Source organism: Seriola dumerili, unplaced genomic scaffold, assembly GCF_002260705.1.
Source record: "Seriola dumerili isolate Sdu_G_001 unplaced genomic scaffold, Sdu_1.0 BDQW01000161.1, whole genome shotgun sequence".
Classification (NCBI taxonomy): domain Eukaryota; kingdom Metazoa; phylum Chordata; class Actinopteri; order Carangiformes; family Carangidae; genus Seriola; species Seriola dumerili.
Window position 1 is genome coordinate 8,344,507 of NW_019174416.1, and position 14,251 is coordinate 8,358,757.

Genomic DNA, 14,251 nt, shown 5'->3' on the forward strand with positions numbered 1-14,251 from the left:
TAGTCCAGTTATTGTTTTTTTGTTTTGGTTGAGTTAGTTTTCTTTAGGCAGTCTAGGGGGGAGTACCAGAGTGTTACAGCCCGTTGCGTGGCTCCTTTTGTTCTTTTTGACTGGGATCTCCAACCCTCTTTTGTTTTCTTAAGTATTTTGAGTAGGGTTTGCTTTGTTTAAAATTTAAATGATTATTTTTTTCTTGGCATCTCATTTGTGTTGTTCGTCCTTTATATGTTCCAGTTTCCAGTTGAACCTGTGGTTTGGTTATGGAGGCCATAAAATCATTAACTAAAAAGACAGAGGCAGAATTTTCTCTCATTCATATTATTTAGTCAACCCCTAACAGACAATGTCTGCGGCTGCAGGAGGCCTCTCCATACCTGAGAGTGTCCAGTCTTGAGTATGGATCCTCAAGTCCAGCAGACAACAGCTTCATTCCTGAGTCTCCTGGATGATTGTATCTCAGGTCCAGCTCTCTCAGGTGGGAGGGGTTGGAGCTCAGAGCTGAAGCCAGAGAAGCACAGCCTTCCTCTGTGACCAGACAGCCTGACAGCCTGCAGAACAAAACAAAACAACAGTCTATAGTCATGGTGGTAGCTCTATGAAACTGGACCCAGACAAATGTTGGCTTGGAGCTAAAACATTAACATGTTAACATGGAGTTCCACCAAAAAAAAAGAGGGTGTCACTGTTGCTAGCTAGTTGGGTGGATCCACGCCCTGTAGACCTGATTAGGAAACCCCCGCCTACTCACTGAATGGCAAATATTGTCAGGATGTGTCTTCTCCCTTTTCCCTCAGCGGATGGTGAATGTTCAACACTGTGTTGCTGTACGTGAATGTTCTACCAGCTGGTCAATTATGTATACAAATATATATTTCTTGTTTCAGTTCAGTTGTATGGAAGTGTAATTGCTGCTATGCCACACAAATTAAAAGGGGTCAGTATCACGTTATATAATGTGAAAAGTTAATTGTTTATAACAATATTTATACTGCAGTGTCACAAAAATCATGTCACACATCAATGGGCTTCTCTCACTACAACTCTTAGTTTGGAAAAATTTGTTTTTCATGATTCTTGGTAAATGTCCTGACAAAACATGAGCAGACACAACTTACACAAGTTAGCAACAACAGCTGTTCCACTAATGTAAATCAGATTTTAAATGGTCATCAGTTGAACAGGTTGATGAATGCTGACCTGAGAGTTTTCAGTGAGCAGTGATGACTCTCCAGTCCAGCAGAAAGCAGCTTCACTCCTGAATCGTTTAGGTTGTTGTTACTCATGTCCAGCTCTCTCAGACTAGAGGACTCTGAGCTGAGAACTGAGGACAGAGCTTCACAGCTTCTCTCTGAGAGGTTACAGCCACTCAACCTGGAGAGAAAATAAAACAAGAAAAAGAAACCATGAGTTATTTATTTGTCTTCTGTTGAAAAGATAGTTATGTCTTCATTTAATTATGAACAAATCCAGCTATCTATAGCTATACATACAGAACTGTCTTGGATGTTCTGACCACTGGCAGCAGCCTCAGAAGAGCCTCCTCGAAGCAGAGTATTTCTTCAGGTCAAACACATCAAGATTTTTTTCTGACGACAGTAAGTGAAGACCCAGAGCTGACAACTGAGCAGGAGACAGTTTTTCTGAGGAGAGACTTCCTGAACTCAGGTACTGTTGGATCTGCTCCAATAGAGAATGGTCATTCAGTTCATTCAGACAGTGGAACAGGTTGATGGTTTTCTCTGCAGAGGAAGTTCTCTTTGATCTTCTTCTTGATGTAGAGAGGACTGTTTCCTGATTGGTCAGTGAACCACTTCCTGTCTGTGTCAACAGGCCTTGTAAGTGATCTTGGTTGTCTGAAGTGAGAGACCCAGGAGGAAACGGAGGAACAAAGTCCAGGTGTCCATTTGGACTCTGTAAGGCCTCGTCCACAGCGCTTTGGTAGAAGTTTGTCTCTGCGGATTTGTCTTGTTTTGTTTCAGACGTCTGGGAGGTTGTTTGTTCTTCGATAGCAGATTGACTCCAGAGTGATGAAAGGTCAAATGAACATGAAGAGCAGCCAGAAAACTCCTGAACACTCAGAATGGACGAAGCAGAAACACCTTTTCCTGGTACAGGCTCTCTCCTCTTTAAAGATCTGTTGAACACTCCTGAGTACACTGAGGCTGCTCTGATATCGATGCCACACTCTGTCAGGTCTGATTCATAGAAGATCAGGTTTCCTTCTGCAGCTGCTCAAAAGCAGTTTCCCAGAGACTCAATCATCTCCCTGGGTCTCTGGACTCCAGTGTGGATCTGTCTCAGCTCCTCCATCATACTTGATGTTCTTCACTTTGGTCTGAACCACCAGGAAGTGGATGTACAGCTCAGTCAGGGTCTTGGGCAGCTGTCCTTCTTCTCGGGTTTTCAACACATCATCCAGAAACTGTAGCAGTGATCCAGCAGAAGATTGGGATGTGGCACATGATGTGGAGGCTTCGTGATGTCTTGATGTGGGAGATGATCCTGCTGGCCTGCTCCTCATCTGTGAACCTCTTCCTGAAGTACTCCTCCTTCTGTGGGTCAGTGAAACCCTCTGACCTCTGTCACCATGTCAACACACTCGGGATAGGATCTGATTTGGCTGCTGCAGGTCGGTGTGGTTATCCAGAGGTGAGCGGAGGGAAGCAGTTCCCCTGATGAGGTTTGTCAGCAGCACGCACTGAGGTGGACTCTGTAACATCAGTCAGGATCTCAGTGTTGTCGAAGTCCAGAGGAAGTCGACACTCATCCAGTCCGTCAAAGATGAACACAACCTGGAACTGTTCAAACCGCAGATTCCTGCTTCTTTGGTCTTCAGTAAAGAAGTGATGGACAAGTTCCACAAGCTGAACCTTTTCTCTTTCAGCACATTCAGCCTGAAAGTGAATGGAAATGTGAACTGTATGTCCTGGTTGGCTTTGTCTTCAGCCCAGTCCAGAGTGAACTTCTGCGTTAAGAATGTTTTCCCAATGCCAGCATCCCTTTGTCATCACTGTTCTGATTGGTCATCTCTTCCAGGTGAGGCTTTAAATTATGTCTTCTTGTCTGATGGTCGTTTCTGGTCTATCTGGTTTCCTGGACGCTGTTTCAATCTGTCTGATCTCATGTTCACCATTGACCTGTCCAGTTCCCTCCCTCTGTGATGTAGAGCTCTGTGTAGATCTGATTCAGAGGGGTTAGGTTTCCTGCTTTACCAATCCCCTCAAACACACACTGGAACTTCTTTCCTCAAATTAGATTTGAGTCTAGGTTGGCACATAACAGGAGATTTTGAAAGAACACAAATGCATATTTCTTAAAGTAGGTATGTACAAACCGCAAGAGGGTCAGTGAGCCTCTAAACAAATTTACACTGTTAACTTATTCTTACCACCCCCTGCAGTAACAACAGAATGTCCAGTAAACAATGTTTACAGCATTTAGGATCTTTATAACTACATAGTTTATAATATTCTTAACATTGTTTGTAAGGGCTGCATTTATTGGTTATATCTATCTCATGAGGAAAAGATAGTATAACAACTAGCAGCTAAGCTAATTTAGCTTTGCATCAGGACAGCAATCAGGGTGTTGCAATGTAACAACTTGTAACTGAAATATTACAGTGTGAGAAAAGGACAGAGTCTGAAGCGGTGTGTTTATTTTTAAAGTGACAGAGAATTCAGATGCATTGAAGGGAGGCCAATGAGGGTCCACTGGCCTAATGATTAATGTTGATGTTGATAAAAATGTTTTTTTTTTTTTTGCAGAGACAAATTGAGGAAAATGTCTTTGGAGGTGGGAGGCAGTAGAGAGGGAGTCTTTGACAGTCAGCCAAGCCCAGTTCTCATACATTTTACTGGAGACTAAATCCATCATCAGGGCATCAGAACTGGACCTGTTTAGATTTTGTTGCAGAAAGACATAAAGAAATAATTAAGAAATAAACTCATGACCGATTTATAAAGAAAATACGATGGTTTAATCACCCTAAAGAATTATATGGTGAACAGATTTCCCCACGTTGTTGAGACGTTAGTAAATGTCCATTCCATCATGTTAAATCTTTAGAGAAATCCTTACTGCTTCTGCAGACAGTCAGCCAGCTCCTACCTGCTTCAGTCTCCTCAGGAAGTTCAATGTGATCTTCAGAAGATGCCCTCTCTGCTGCTCCTGCCTCTGCTCTTCATCTCATCGCCCAACACCTCTCATCTCCCCCTGACTCTCGAGCATTTCTGGGTAATCTTGACCCAGAACCCTCTTGCATTTTTTTCAACTCTCTTCTCACAAAAGTGCCAATGTTCTCCTCATCAGCTGGAACAAAAAAAACTATATGAATGAACAAATCAAACATCTGATCCATGTTGGCAGACTGACAGTCCACTGGTCTAAAAGGGAGAGCAGGGAGGTATAATTTCAACAGAACAGATGTGAATTAGTTTTTGTACATGTACAGACCATAAATATGGAGTCAGGTCGTGTTTGATTGCTGCTGGGCAGACTGACCACTGGGAACCTCTGAGCTCTCCTGGTGCACCTGCGGAGGAATCATGAAAGAATAAGCTTCACATCATGTCTTTCCACACAGAGACAGACAAAGGTAAAGGTCCATGAAGTCATTTTGGATGTGAACGCAGGAATCAGAGAACTCCCTGCAGTGGTAAAGGTTTACTTAGTACTGCTGAACCCACTGAGAATCAGCAGCTCAGTCGTGCAGCTGTTTTGTAGCTTTCAGCTCAGTGTTTGTAGGTGTCCGCCACACATAGACTTTACTTGGGTCTGGCCGCCAGGTATCTTTGTAACAGGTGCCAGTATATTTCGGCATTTATATTTGGTATATGTATTTTAATCACATCAGAATGGTGCAACCACACTTGATTAACTACTCCTCTACTACACTCCCTCTGTACCTCTTCCTTTCTGCTAACATGCAGACAAAAGAACAGAGGGGAAAGAGAGAAGACATTACATCTCGACAGTGGGACACGGTCTGGATATTGCACAGACAACTGTAAAACAACCCCTCTTCATTACTATGCTTATTAATTGTTCTGTGACTTTGATAATAGCTTTGAGCTTTAACTAAGCTTAATTAAAATACATGTGTTTTCCAGCACATGTTATTTAAATGCAACATGTCAACAACATCATCTGTTTTTCAGTGTCAGAACTGACCTGAGAAACTGACTGGAAAGGGGGAGCACCTGGCTGCAGGTATACGGATATCGATAAATGGGCACGAGGCACCACGGCATTCCCGTTGGCCAGGCATCGGAGCTGTTCTTTAAAAACCTAGAAAATGATTGCTCTGCGCAGGCAATGCAATGTTTGTCACTAGAGAATATGAAATAATGCAAATATTTATGTTAATGTTCACACATATTTGTTCTTGGTCACACCAAGTTAACTACGTCAACTTCATTAAAAGAGGAGTGTGTTTTCTGCTTTATTCAGTGTTTTTTACGGTTCTCATATCACCAGGTTTGTTTTGATTTCCTCAACCACTGACACTGAAGGAATCAAAACGGGAGAAGCTCACTGTAAATGACTGGTTAAGACAACAACCTCCATGATCCCACGCCTATTTCATGTACATCATCCACTTAATCTTTTTTTATTATTCTGATTGACGAGACCCTGGAGGCAGAAGTTGCATACTGTGCGTTTAAGTATTGTGTGCTGTGCTGCCTGTGACAAAGCTTTAACACAGAGTGTTCTGTTTGCAGGTCGGCGGCAACGAGGGATCTACTGATGACAACAGGTCTAGAAAGGAAAAGGCCTCGGACCCCACGAGGCGTTTCATGCAAATGAGAAAAGTGTGTTTTGCCCTGACGAGGTACTCCCTCTGGCGTGTACTTTGAGCCTTGTGACTTTGTAGATGATTAAAAGCTAAAAGCTGTATAACACACTAGGAAAGGAAAGCTCAGGAAAGAATAATGGGTTCTCGTTTAATACTGAGAACTTACCCACTGTCAGTATAATGTTGTTGTTTAAAATCTGTAAAAAATTCCTTTGACCACGCACTGCTTGAAGACACACAGCTGGGTTCAGTCCAACAGAGTCTGGTCTCTGCATGAATCGCTGACAGAAAAACCAAACATAAGCTTTTTTTCCAGTAAATGTCTTTTTCTGGCAGTAAAAATGTGGATAAAAAATATTACGTATATGTATAAAATACTTAATACATTTTAGCATTTAAACGCTATAACAAGTGGACTTGTTGACAGGTAAATGGGTCGTTTTCCAAATCAGTAAACAATAACTGCCTTCCCAGCAGTCGCTCTTTAAAGACAGAGAGTGGGTCAGCGGGGTCTGGTCTCTGCTGCTGATCCTTGAAACAGAAAAAGAACCACGATAACATGTGCATGCTGGCATAAAAACTGAAAATGTGTTCAGTCTTTGTATAAACACAAAATCTAATGTTTGGTTGTGAAATGCCTTTGTCAGGTTTAAATTCGTAAACTTGTTTGAAACTCATGAGGATTAATGACCAGTTGTTCGTCATAGCCATCGCAGAGCTGGTCCAGTCCATTGTCCAGTCCTCCACGGCTCCAGCATCGAGTCATTGGTGTAGTTGCTGCTGCTGCTGGCGCTTCAAACACAACAACACAAAACAACACAACACAACACAACACAACACAACACACAAACACAACACAACACAACACAACACACACAACACAACAACACAACAACACAACACAACACAACCACACACACAGACAACACAAAACACAAACACAACACAACACAACACACAGAGCTTTTGAGTGTGAATAATGATGGTCAGTGATCTGAGTGCTTGAGCTCTGACACAGAGTCATGGAACAGTTAGCAGTCCTCATCTCACCTTGAGCTCTGGTCTGACTCTCATGTTCCCCACACAGATGTGGTTTAGAGGGAGGGGCTCCCTCCTCTTCTGTCCTCACAACTGATCCATGGCTGCCTGAGTTCACATCCACATCAGTAACACCATACTCTCTACCTTCATATGGAAAGAAACACCAAATCATTCATCTACACATCAACTGAAATCCCCGATTTACATCATTTCTCCTGTGTAAATGTCAGCTGCTCCTCCACTGATGGGCTCTTCTTCCTCCTGTTGCCACATCAGTGTCAGTCGAAATGGCAAGTCACAAGCAGAAGTGTGAGGCACGAGGAACCGCTATTGCCATCAGCTGCTGTCTCTCTACTACCTCAAGTCCACGAGACGGCCAATGAGCTGCAGTGAAGTGTAGAGCCAGCCCAGCTACAGCTGAATTATTTCACCACACAGAGATAGGGTACGGAGCGCTGACTCACTTGCCACACTGTCTGCAAACTTCTTGACTCTTCTCCCCAAGTAGTTCTTTGTTTCCCAGCATGGTCCAGAGTGTTGGAATTTGTTGTTTTAGTTTCTTATTTTATTTTCTGGGTTGGAGATCACCAGTAGTCCAGTTATTGTTTTTTTGTTTTGGTTGAGTTAGTTTTCTTTAGGCAGTCTAGGGGGGAGTCCCAGAGTGTGACAGCCCGTTGCGTGGCTCCTTTTGTTCTTTTGCGCTGGGATCTCCAACCCTCTTTTGTATTTCTTAAGTATTTTGAGTAGGGTTTGCTTTGTTTAAAATTTAAATGATTATTTTTTTCTTGGCATCTCATTTGTGTTGCCGTCCTTTATATGTTCCAGTTTCCAGTTGAACCTGTGGTTTGGTTATGGAGGCCATAACAATCATTAACTAAAAAGACAGAGGCAGAATTTTCTCTCATTCATATTATTTAGTCAACCCCTAACAGACAATGTCTGCGGCTGCAGGAGGCCTCTCCATACCTGAGAGTGTCCAGTCTTGAGTATGGATCCTCAAGTCCAGCAGACAACAGCTTCATTCCTGAGTCTCCTGGATGATTGTATCTCAGGTCCAGCTCTCTCAGGTGGGAGGGGTTGGAGCTCAGAGCTGAAGCCAGAGAAGCACAGCCTTCCTCTGTGACCAGACAGCCTGACAGCCTGCAGAACAAAACAAAACAACAGTCTATAGTCATGGTGGTAGCTCTATGAAACTGGACCTAGACAAAGTGGTGCTTGGAGCTAAAACATTAACATGTTAACATGGATGTGTGAAAGTTCCACCAAAAAAAAGAGGGTGTCACTGTTGCTAGCTAGTTGGTGGGATCCAGCCCCTGTAGACCTGATTAGGAAACCCCGCCTACTCACTGAATGGCAAATATTGTCAGGATGTGTCTTTCTCCCTTTTCCCTCAGCGGATGGTGAATGTTCAACACTGTGTTGCTGTACGTGAATGTCTACCCAGCTGGTCAATTATGTATACAAATATATATTTCTTGTTTCAGTTCAGTTGTATGGAAGTGTATTGCTGCTATGCCACACAAATTAAAAGGGGTCAGTATCACGTTATAATGTGAAAAGTTAATTGTTATAACAACATATTTATACTGCAGTGTCACAAAAATCATGTCACACATCAATGGGCTTCTCTCACTACAACTCTTAGTTTGGAAAAATTTGTTTTTTCATGATTCTTTGGTAAATGTCCTGACAAAACATGAGCAGACACAACCTTACACAAGTTAGCAACAACAGCTGTTCCACTAATGTAAATCAGATTTTAAATGGTCATCAGTTGAACAGGTTGATGAATGCTGACCTGAGAGTTTTCAGTGAGCAGTGATGACTCTCCAGTCCAGCAGAAAGCAGCTTCACTCCTGAATCGTTTAGGTTGTTGTTACTCATGTCCAGCTCTCTCAGACTAGAGGACTCTGAGCTGAGAACTGAGGACAGAGCTTCACAGCTTCTCTCTGAGAGGTTACAGCCACTCAACCTGGAGAGAAAATAAAACAAGAAAAAGAAACCATGAGTTATTTATTTGTCTTCTGTTGAAAAGATAGTTATGTCTTCATTTAATTATGAACAAATCCAGCTATCTATAGCTATACATACAGAACTGTCTTGGATGTTCTGACCACTGGCAGCAGCCTCAGAAGAGCCTCCTCCGAAGCAGAGTATTTCTTCAGGTCAAACACATCAAGATTTTTTTCTGACGACAGTAAGATGAAGACCAGAGCTGACAACTGAGCAGGAGACAGTTTTTCTGAGGAGAGACTTCCTGAACTCAGGTACTGTTGGATCTGCTCCACTAGAGAATGGTCATTCAGTTCATTCAGACAGTGGAACAGGTTGATGGTTTTCTCTGCAGAGGAAGTCTCTTTGATCTTCTTCTTGATGTAGAGGACTGTTTCCTGATTGGTCAGTGAACCACTTCCTGTCTGTGTCAACAGGCCTTGTAGGAGTGTCTGGTTGGTCTGAAGTGAGAGACCCAGGAGGAAACGGAGGAACAAGTCCAGGTGTCCATTTGGACTCTGTAAGGCCTCGTCCACAGCGCTTTGGTAGAAGTTTGTCTCTGCGGATTTGTCTTGTTTTGTTTCAGACGTCTGGGAGGTTGTTTGTTCTTCCGATAGCAGATTGACTCCAGAGTTGATGAAGGTCAGATGAACATGAAGAGCAGCCAGAAACTCCTGAACACTCAGATGGACGAAGCAGAACACCTTTTCCTGGTACAGGCCTCTCTCCTCTTTAAAGATCTGTGTGAACACTCCTGAGTACACTGAGGCTGCTCTGATATCGATGCCACACTCTGTCAGGTCTGATTCATAGAAGATCAGGTTTCCTTTCTGCAGCTGCTCAAAAGCCAGTTTTCCCAGAGACTCAATCATCTCCCTGGTCTCTGGACTCCAGTGTGGATCTGTCTCAGCTCCTCCATCATACTTGATGTTCTTCACTTTGGTCTGAACCACCAGGAAGTGGATGTACAGCTCAGTCAGGGTCTTGGGCAGCTGTCCTTCTTCTCTGGTTTTCAACACATCATCCAGAACTGTAGCAGTGATCCAGCAGAAGATTGGGATGTGGCACATGATGTGGAGGCTTCGTGATGTCTTGATGTGGGAGATGATCCTGCTGGCCTGCTCCTCATCTGTGAACCTCTTCCTGAAGTACTCCTCCTTCTGTGGGTCAGTGAACCCTCTGACCTCTGTCACCATGTCAACACACTCGGGATGGATCTGATTGGCTGCTGCAGGTCGTGTGGTTATCCAGAGGTGAGCGGAGGGAAGCAGTTTCCCCCTGATGAGGTTTGTCAGCAGCACGTCCACTGAGGTGGACTCTGTAACATCAGTCAGGATCTCAGTGTTGTGGAAGTCCAGAGGAAGTCGACACTCATCCAGTCCGTCAAAGATGAACACAACCTGGAACTGTTCAAACCTGCAGATTCCTGCTTCTTTGGTCTCAGTAAAGAAGTGATGAACAAGTTCCACCAAGCTGAACCTTTTCTCTTTCAGCACATTCAGCTCTCTGAAAGTGAATGGAAATGTGAACTGTATGTCCTGGTTGGCTTTGTCTTCAGCCCAGTCCAGAGTGAACTTCTGCGTTAAGAATGTTTTCCCAATGCCAGCTACTCCCTTTGTCATCACTGTTCTGATTGGTCCATCTCTTCCAGGTGAGGCTTTAAATATGTCTTCTTGTCTGATGGTCGTTTCTGGTCTATCTGGTTTCCTGGACGCTGTTTCAATCTGTCTGATCTCATGTTCATCATTGACCTGTCCAGTCCCTCCCTCTGTGATGTAGAGCTCTGTGTAGATCTGATTCAGAGGGGTTAGGTTTCCTGCTTTACCAATCCCCTCAAACACACACTGGAACTTCTTCCTCAAATTAGATTTGAGTCTAGGTTGGCACATAACAGGAGATTCTGAAAGAACACAAATGCATATTTTCTTAAAGTAGGTATGTACAAACCGCAAGAGGGTCAAGTGAGCCTCTAAACAAATTCACACTGTTAACTTATTCTTACCACCCCCTGCAGTAACAACAGAATGTCCAGTAACAATGTTTACAGCTTAGGATTTATACTACATAGTTTATAAATATTCTTAACATTGTTTGTAGAGGCTGCATTTATTTGGTTATATCTATCTCAATGAGAAGATAGTATAACACTAGCAGCTAAGCTAATTTAGCTTTGCATCAGGACAGCAATCAGGGTGTTGCATGTAACACTTGTAACTGAAATTTACAGTGGTGAGAAGGACAGAGTCTGAGCTGTGTTTATTTTTAAAGTGACAGAGAATTCAGTGCATTGAGGGAGGCCAATGAGGGTCCACTGGCCTATGATATAATGTTGATGTTGATAAAAATGTTTTTTTTTTTTTTGCAGAGACAAATTGAGGAAATGTCTTTGGAGGAGTGGAGGCAGTTAGAGAGGGAGGTCTTTGACAGTCAGCCAAGCCCAGTTCTCATACATTTCTACTGGAGACTAATCCATCATCAGGGCATCAGGAACTGGACACTGTTTAGATTTTGTTGCAGAAAGACATAAAGAAATAATTAAGAAATAAAATCTATGACCGATTTATAAAGAAAATACGATGGTTTAATCACCCTAAAGAATTATATGTGAACAGATTTCCCCACGTGTTGAGACGTTAGTAAATGTCCCATCCATCATGTTAAATCTTTAGAGAAATCCTTACTGCTCTGCAGACAGTCAGCCAGCTCCTCCTGCTTCAGTCTCCTCAGGAAGTTCACTGTGATCTTCAGAAATGCCTCTCTGCTGCTCCTCCTCTGCTCTTCATCCTCATCGCCCAACACCTCCTCATCCTCCCCCTGACTCTCTAAGCATTCTGGGTAATCTTGACTCAGAACCCTCTTGATTTTTTTCAACTCGTTCTTCACAAAAGTGCCAATGTTCTCCTCCATCAGCTGGAACAAAAAAACTATATGAATGACACAATCAAACATCTGATCCATGTTGGGCAGACTGACAGTCCACTGGTCTAAAAGGGAGAGCAGGGAGGTTATTTTCAACAGAACAGATGTGAAATTAGTTTTTGTACATGTACAGACCATAAATATGGAGTCCAGGTGTGTTTGATGCTGCTGGGCAGACTGACCACTGGGAACCTCTGAGCTCTCCTGGTGCACTCTGCGGAGGAATCATGAAGAATAAGCTCACATCATGTCTTTCCACACAGAGACAGACAAAAGGTAAAGGTCCATGAAGTCATGTTTGGATGTGAAGAGGGAATCAGACGACTCCCTGCAGTGGTAAAGGTTTACTAGTCCTGCTGAACCCACTGAGAATCAACAGCTCAGTCTGCAGCTGTTTGTAGCTTTCAGCTCAGTGTTTGTAGGGTTCCGCCCACACATAGACTTTACTTGGGCTGGCCGCCCAGGTATTTTAACAGGTGCCCAAGTATATTTGGCATTTTATTTGTATGTTTTTAATCCATCAGAATGGTGCAAGCCACACTTGATTAACTACTCTCTACTCACTCCCCTGTACCTCTTCTTTCTGCTAACATGCAGACAAACAGAAAGAGGGAAAGAGAGAGACATTACATTCGACAGGGACACGGTGGATATTGCACAGACAATGTAAAACAACCCCTCTTCTTACTATGCTTATTAATTGTTCTGTGACTTTGATAATAGCTTTGAGCTTTAACTAAGCTTAATTTAAATTACATGTGTTTTCAGCACATGTAATTTAAATGCAACATGCAACAATCATCTGTTTTTCAGGTCAGAACTGACCTGAGAAACTGACTGAAAGGGGAGCACCTGGCTGCAGGTATACGGATATCGATAAATGGACGAGCACCACGGGCATTCCCGTTTGGCCAGGCATCGGAGCTGTTCTTTAAAAAACCTAGAAAAATGATGTGCTCTGCGCAGCAATGCAATGTTTGTCACTGAGGAATATGAAATAAATGCAAATATTATGTTAATGTTCACACATATTTGTTCTTGGTCACACCAAGTTACTACGTCAACTTCATTAAAAGAGGAGTGTGTTTTCTGCTTTATTCAGTGTTTTTAACGGTTCTTATCACCAGGTCTGTTTGATTTCCTCAACCACTGACACTGAAGGAATCAAAACGGGGAGAAGCTCACTGTAATGATGGTTAAGACAACAACTCCCATGATCCCACGCTATTTCATGACATCATCCAACTTAATCTTTTTTTATTATTCTGATTGAGAGACCCTGGAGGCAGAAGTTGCATACTGTGCGTTTAAGTAGTTGTGTGCTGTGCTGCTGTGCAAAGCTTACACAGAGTGTTCTGTTTGCAGGTCGGCGGCACAGAGGGATCTACTGATGACAACAGGTCTAGAAAGAAAGGCCTGGACCCCAACGAGGCGTTTCATGCAAATGAGAAAAGTGTGTTTTGCCCTGACAGAGGTACTCCCTCTGGCGTGTACTTTGAGCCTTGTGACTTTGTAGATGATTAAAAGCTAAAAGCTGTATAACACACTAGGAAAGGGAAAGCTCAGAAAAGAATAATGGGGTTCTGTTTAATACTGAGAACTTACCCACTGTCAGATAAATGTTGTTGTTTAAAATCTGTAAAAATATCCTTTGACCACGCACTGTTGAAGGACACACAGCTGGGTTCAGGTCCAACAGAGTCTGGTCTCTGATGAATCCTGACAGAAAAACCAAACAAAGCTTTTGTTCAGTAAATGTTTTTTCTGCATAAAATGGTATAAAAAATATATATACGTATAAAATACTAATAATTTTAGCATTTAAACGCTAATAACAACTGACTTGTTGACAGGTAAATGGTGTCGTTTAAAATCAGTAAAAATATCCTTCGACCAGTCGCTCTTTAAAGACAGAGAGCTGGGGTCAGGGGAGTCTGGTCTCTGCTGCTGGATCCTGAAACAGAAAAAGAACCGATAAATGTGCATGTTGGATAAAAAACTGAAAATGTGTTCAGTCTTTGTATAAACACAAAATCTAATGTTTGGTGTGAAATGCCTTTCTGTCAGTTTTAAATTCTCAAACTTGTTTGAAACTATGAGGATTAATTGACCAGTTGTTCTTCATAGATGCAGAGCTGGGTCCAGGTCCAGGTCCAGGTCCAGCAGAGTCTGGTGTGTGCTGCTGCTCTGGGCTTCAACACAACAACACAACACAACACAACACAACACAACACAACACAACACAACACAACACAACACAACACAACAACACAACAACACAACAACACAACACAACACAACACAACACAAGACAACACAACAACACAACACAACACAACACAACACACAGAGCTTTGAGTGTGAATAATGATGGTGCAGTGATCTGAGTGCTGAGCTCTGACACAGAGTCATGGACAGTTAGAGATCCTCATCTCACCTCTGAGCTCTGGTCTGACTCTCATGTTCCCCACACAGAGTGGTTTTAGAGGGAGGGGCTCCCTC

At 42.9% G+C, this 14,251-nt stretch overlaps 2 protein-coding genes across 2 annotated transcripts in view; both read right to left on the reverse strand.

The window, feature by feature from the left end:
- Positions 1-1,355, reverse strand: part of LOC111226788 (NACHT, LRR and PYD domains-containing protein 12-like) — a gene marked incomplete at its 5' end in the record, with an annotated part of 5,255 nt that extends 3,900 nt beyond the window's left edge. Inside the window, 2 exons of the mRNA XM_022752100.1 lie at positions 375-548; positions 1,198-1,355. Of these exons, the coding sequence (XP_022607821.1) occupies positions 375-548; positions 1,198-1,355 (332 nt within the window). The remainder of the gene's footprint in view (positions 1-374; positions 549-1,197) is intronic.
- An 899-nt stretch (positions 1,356-2,254) lies between these two features.
- LOC111226789 (protein NLRC3-like) lies at positions 2,255-13,906 on the reverse strand. The gene is made up of 11 exons (XM_022752101.1): positions 13,861-13,906; positions 13,593-13,703; positions 13,355-13,468; positions 11,885-11,963; positions 11,512-11,740; positions 8,930-10,730; positions 8,637-8,810; positions 7,773-7,978; positions 6,848-6,982; positions 6,489-6,589; positions 2,255-2,422 (listed from the first exon to the last, which is right to left on the reverse strand). The coding sequence occupies exons 1-11, from the start codon at positions 13,872-13,874 to the stop codon at positions 2,255-2,257; spliced, it is 3,132 nt and encodes a 1,043-aa protein (XP_022607822.1). The 5' UTR covers positions 13,875-13,906.
- Between the last annotated feature and the right edge of the window lie 345 nt (positions 13,907-14,251).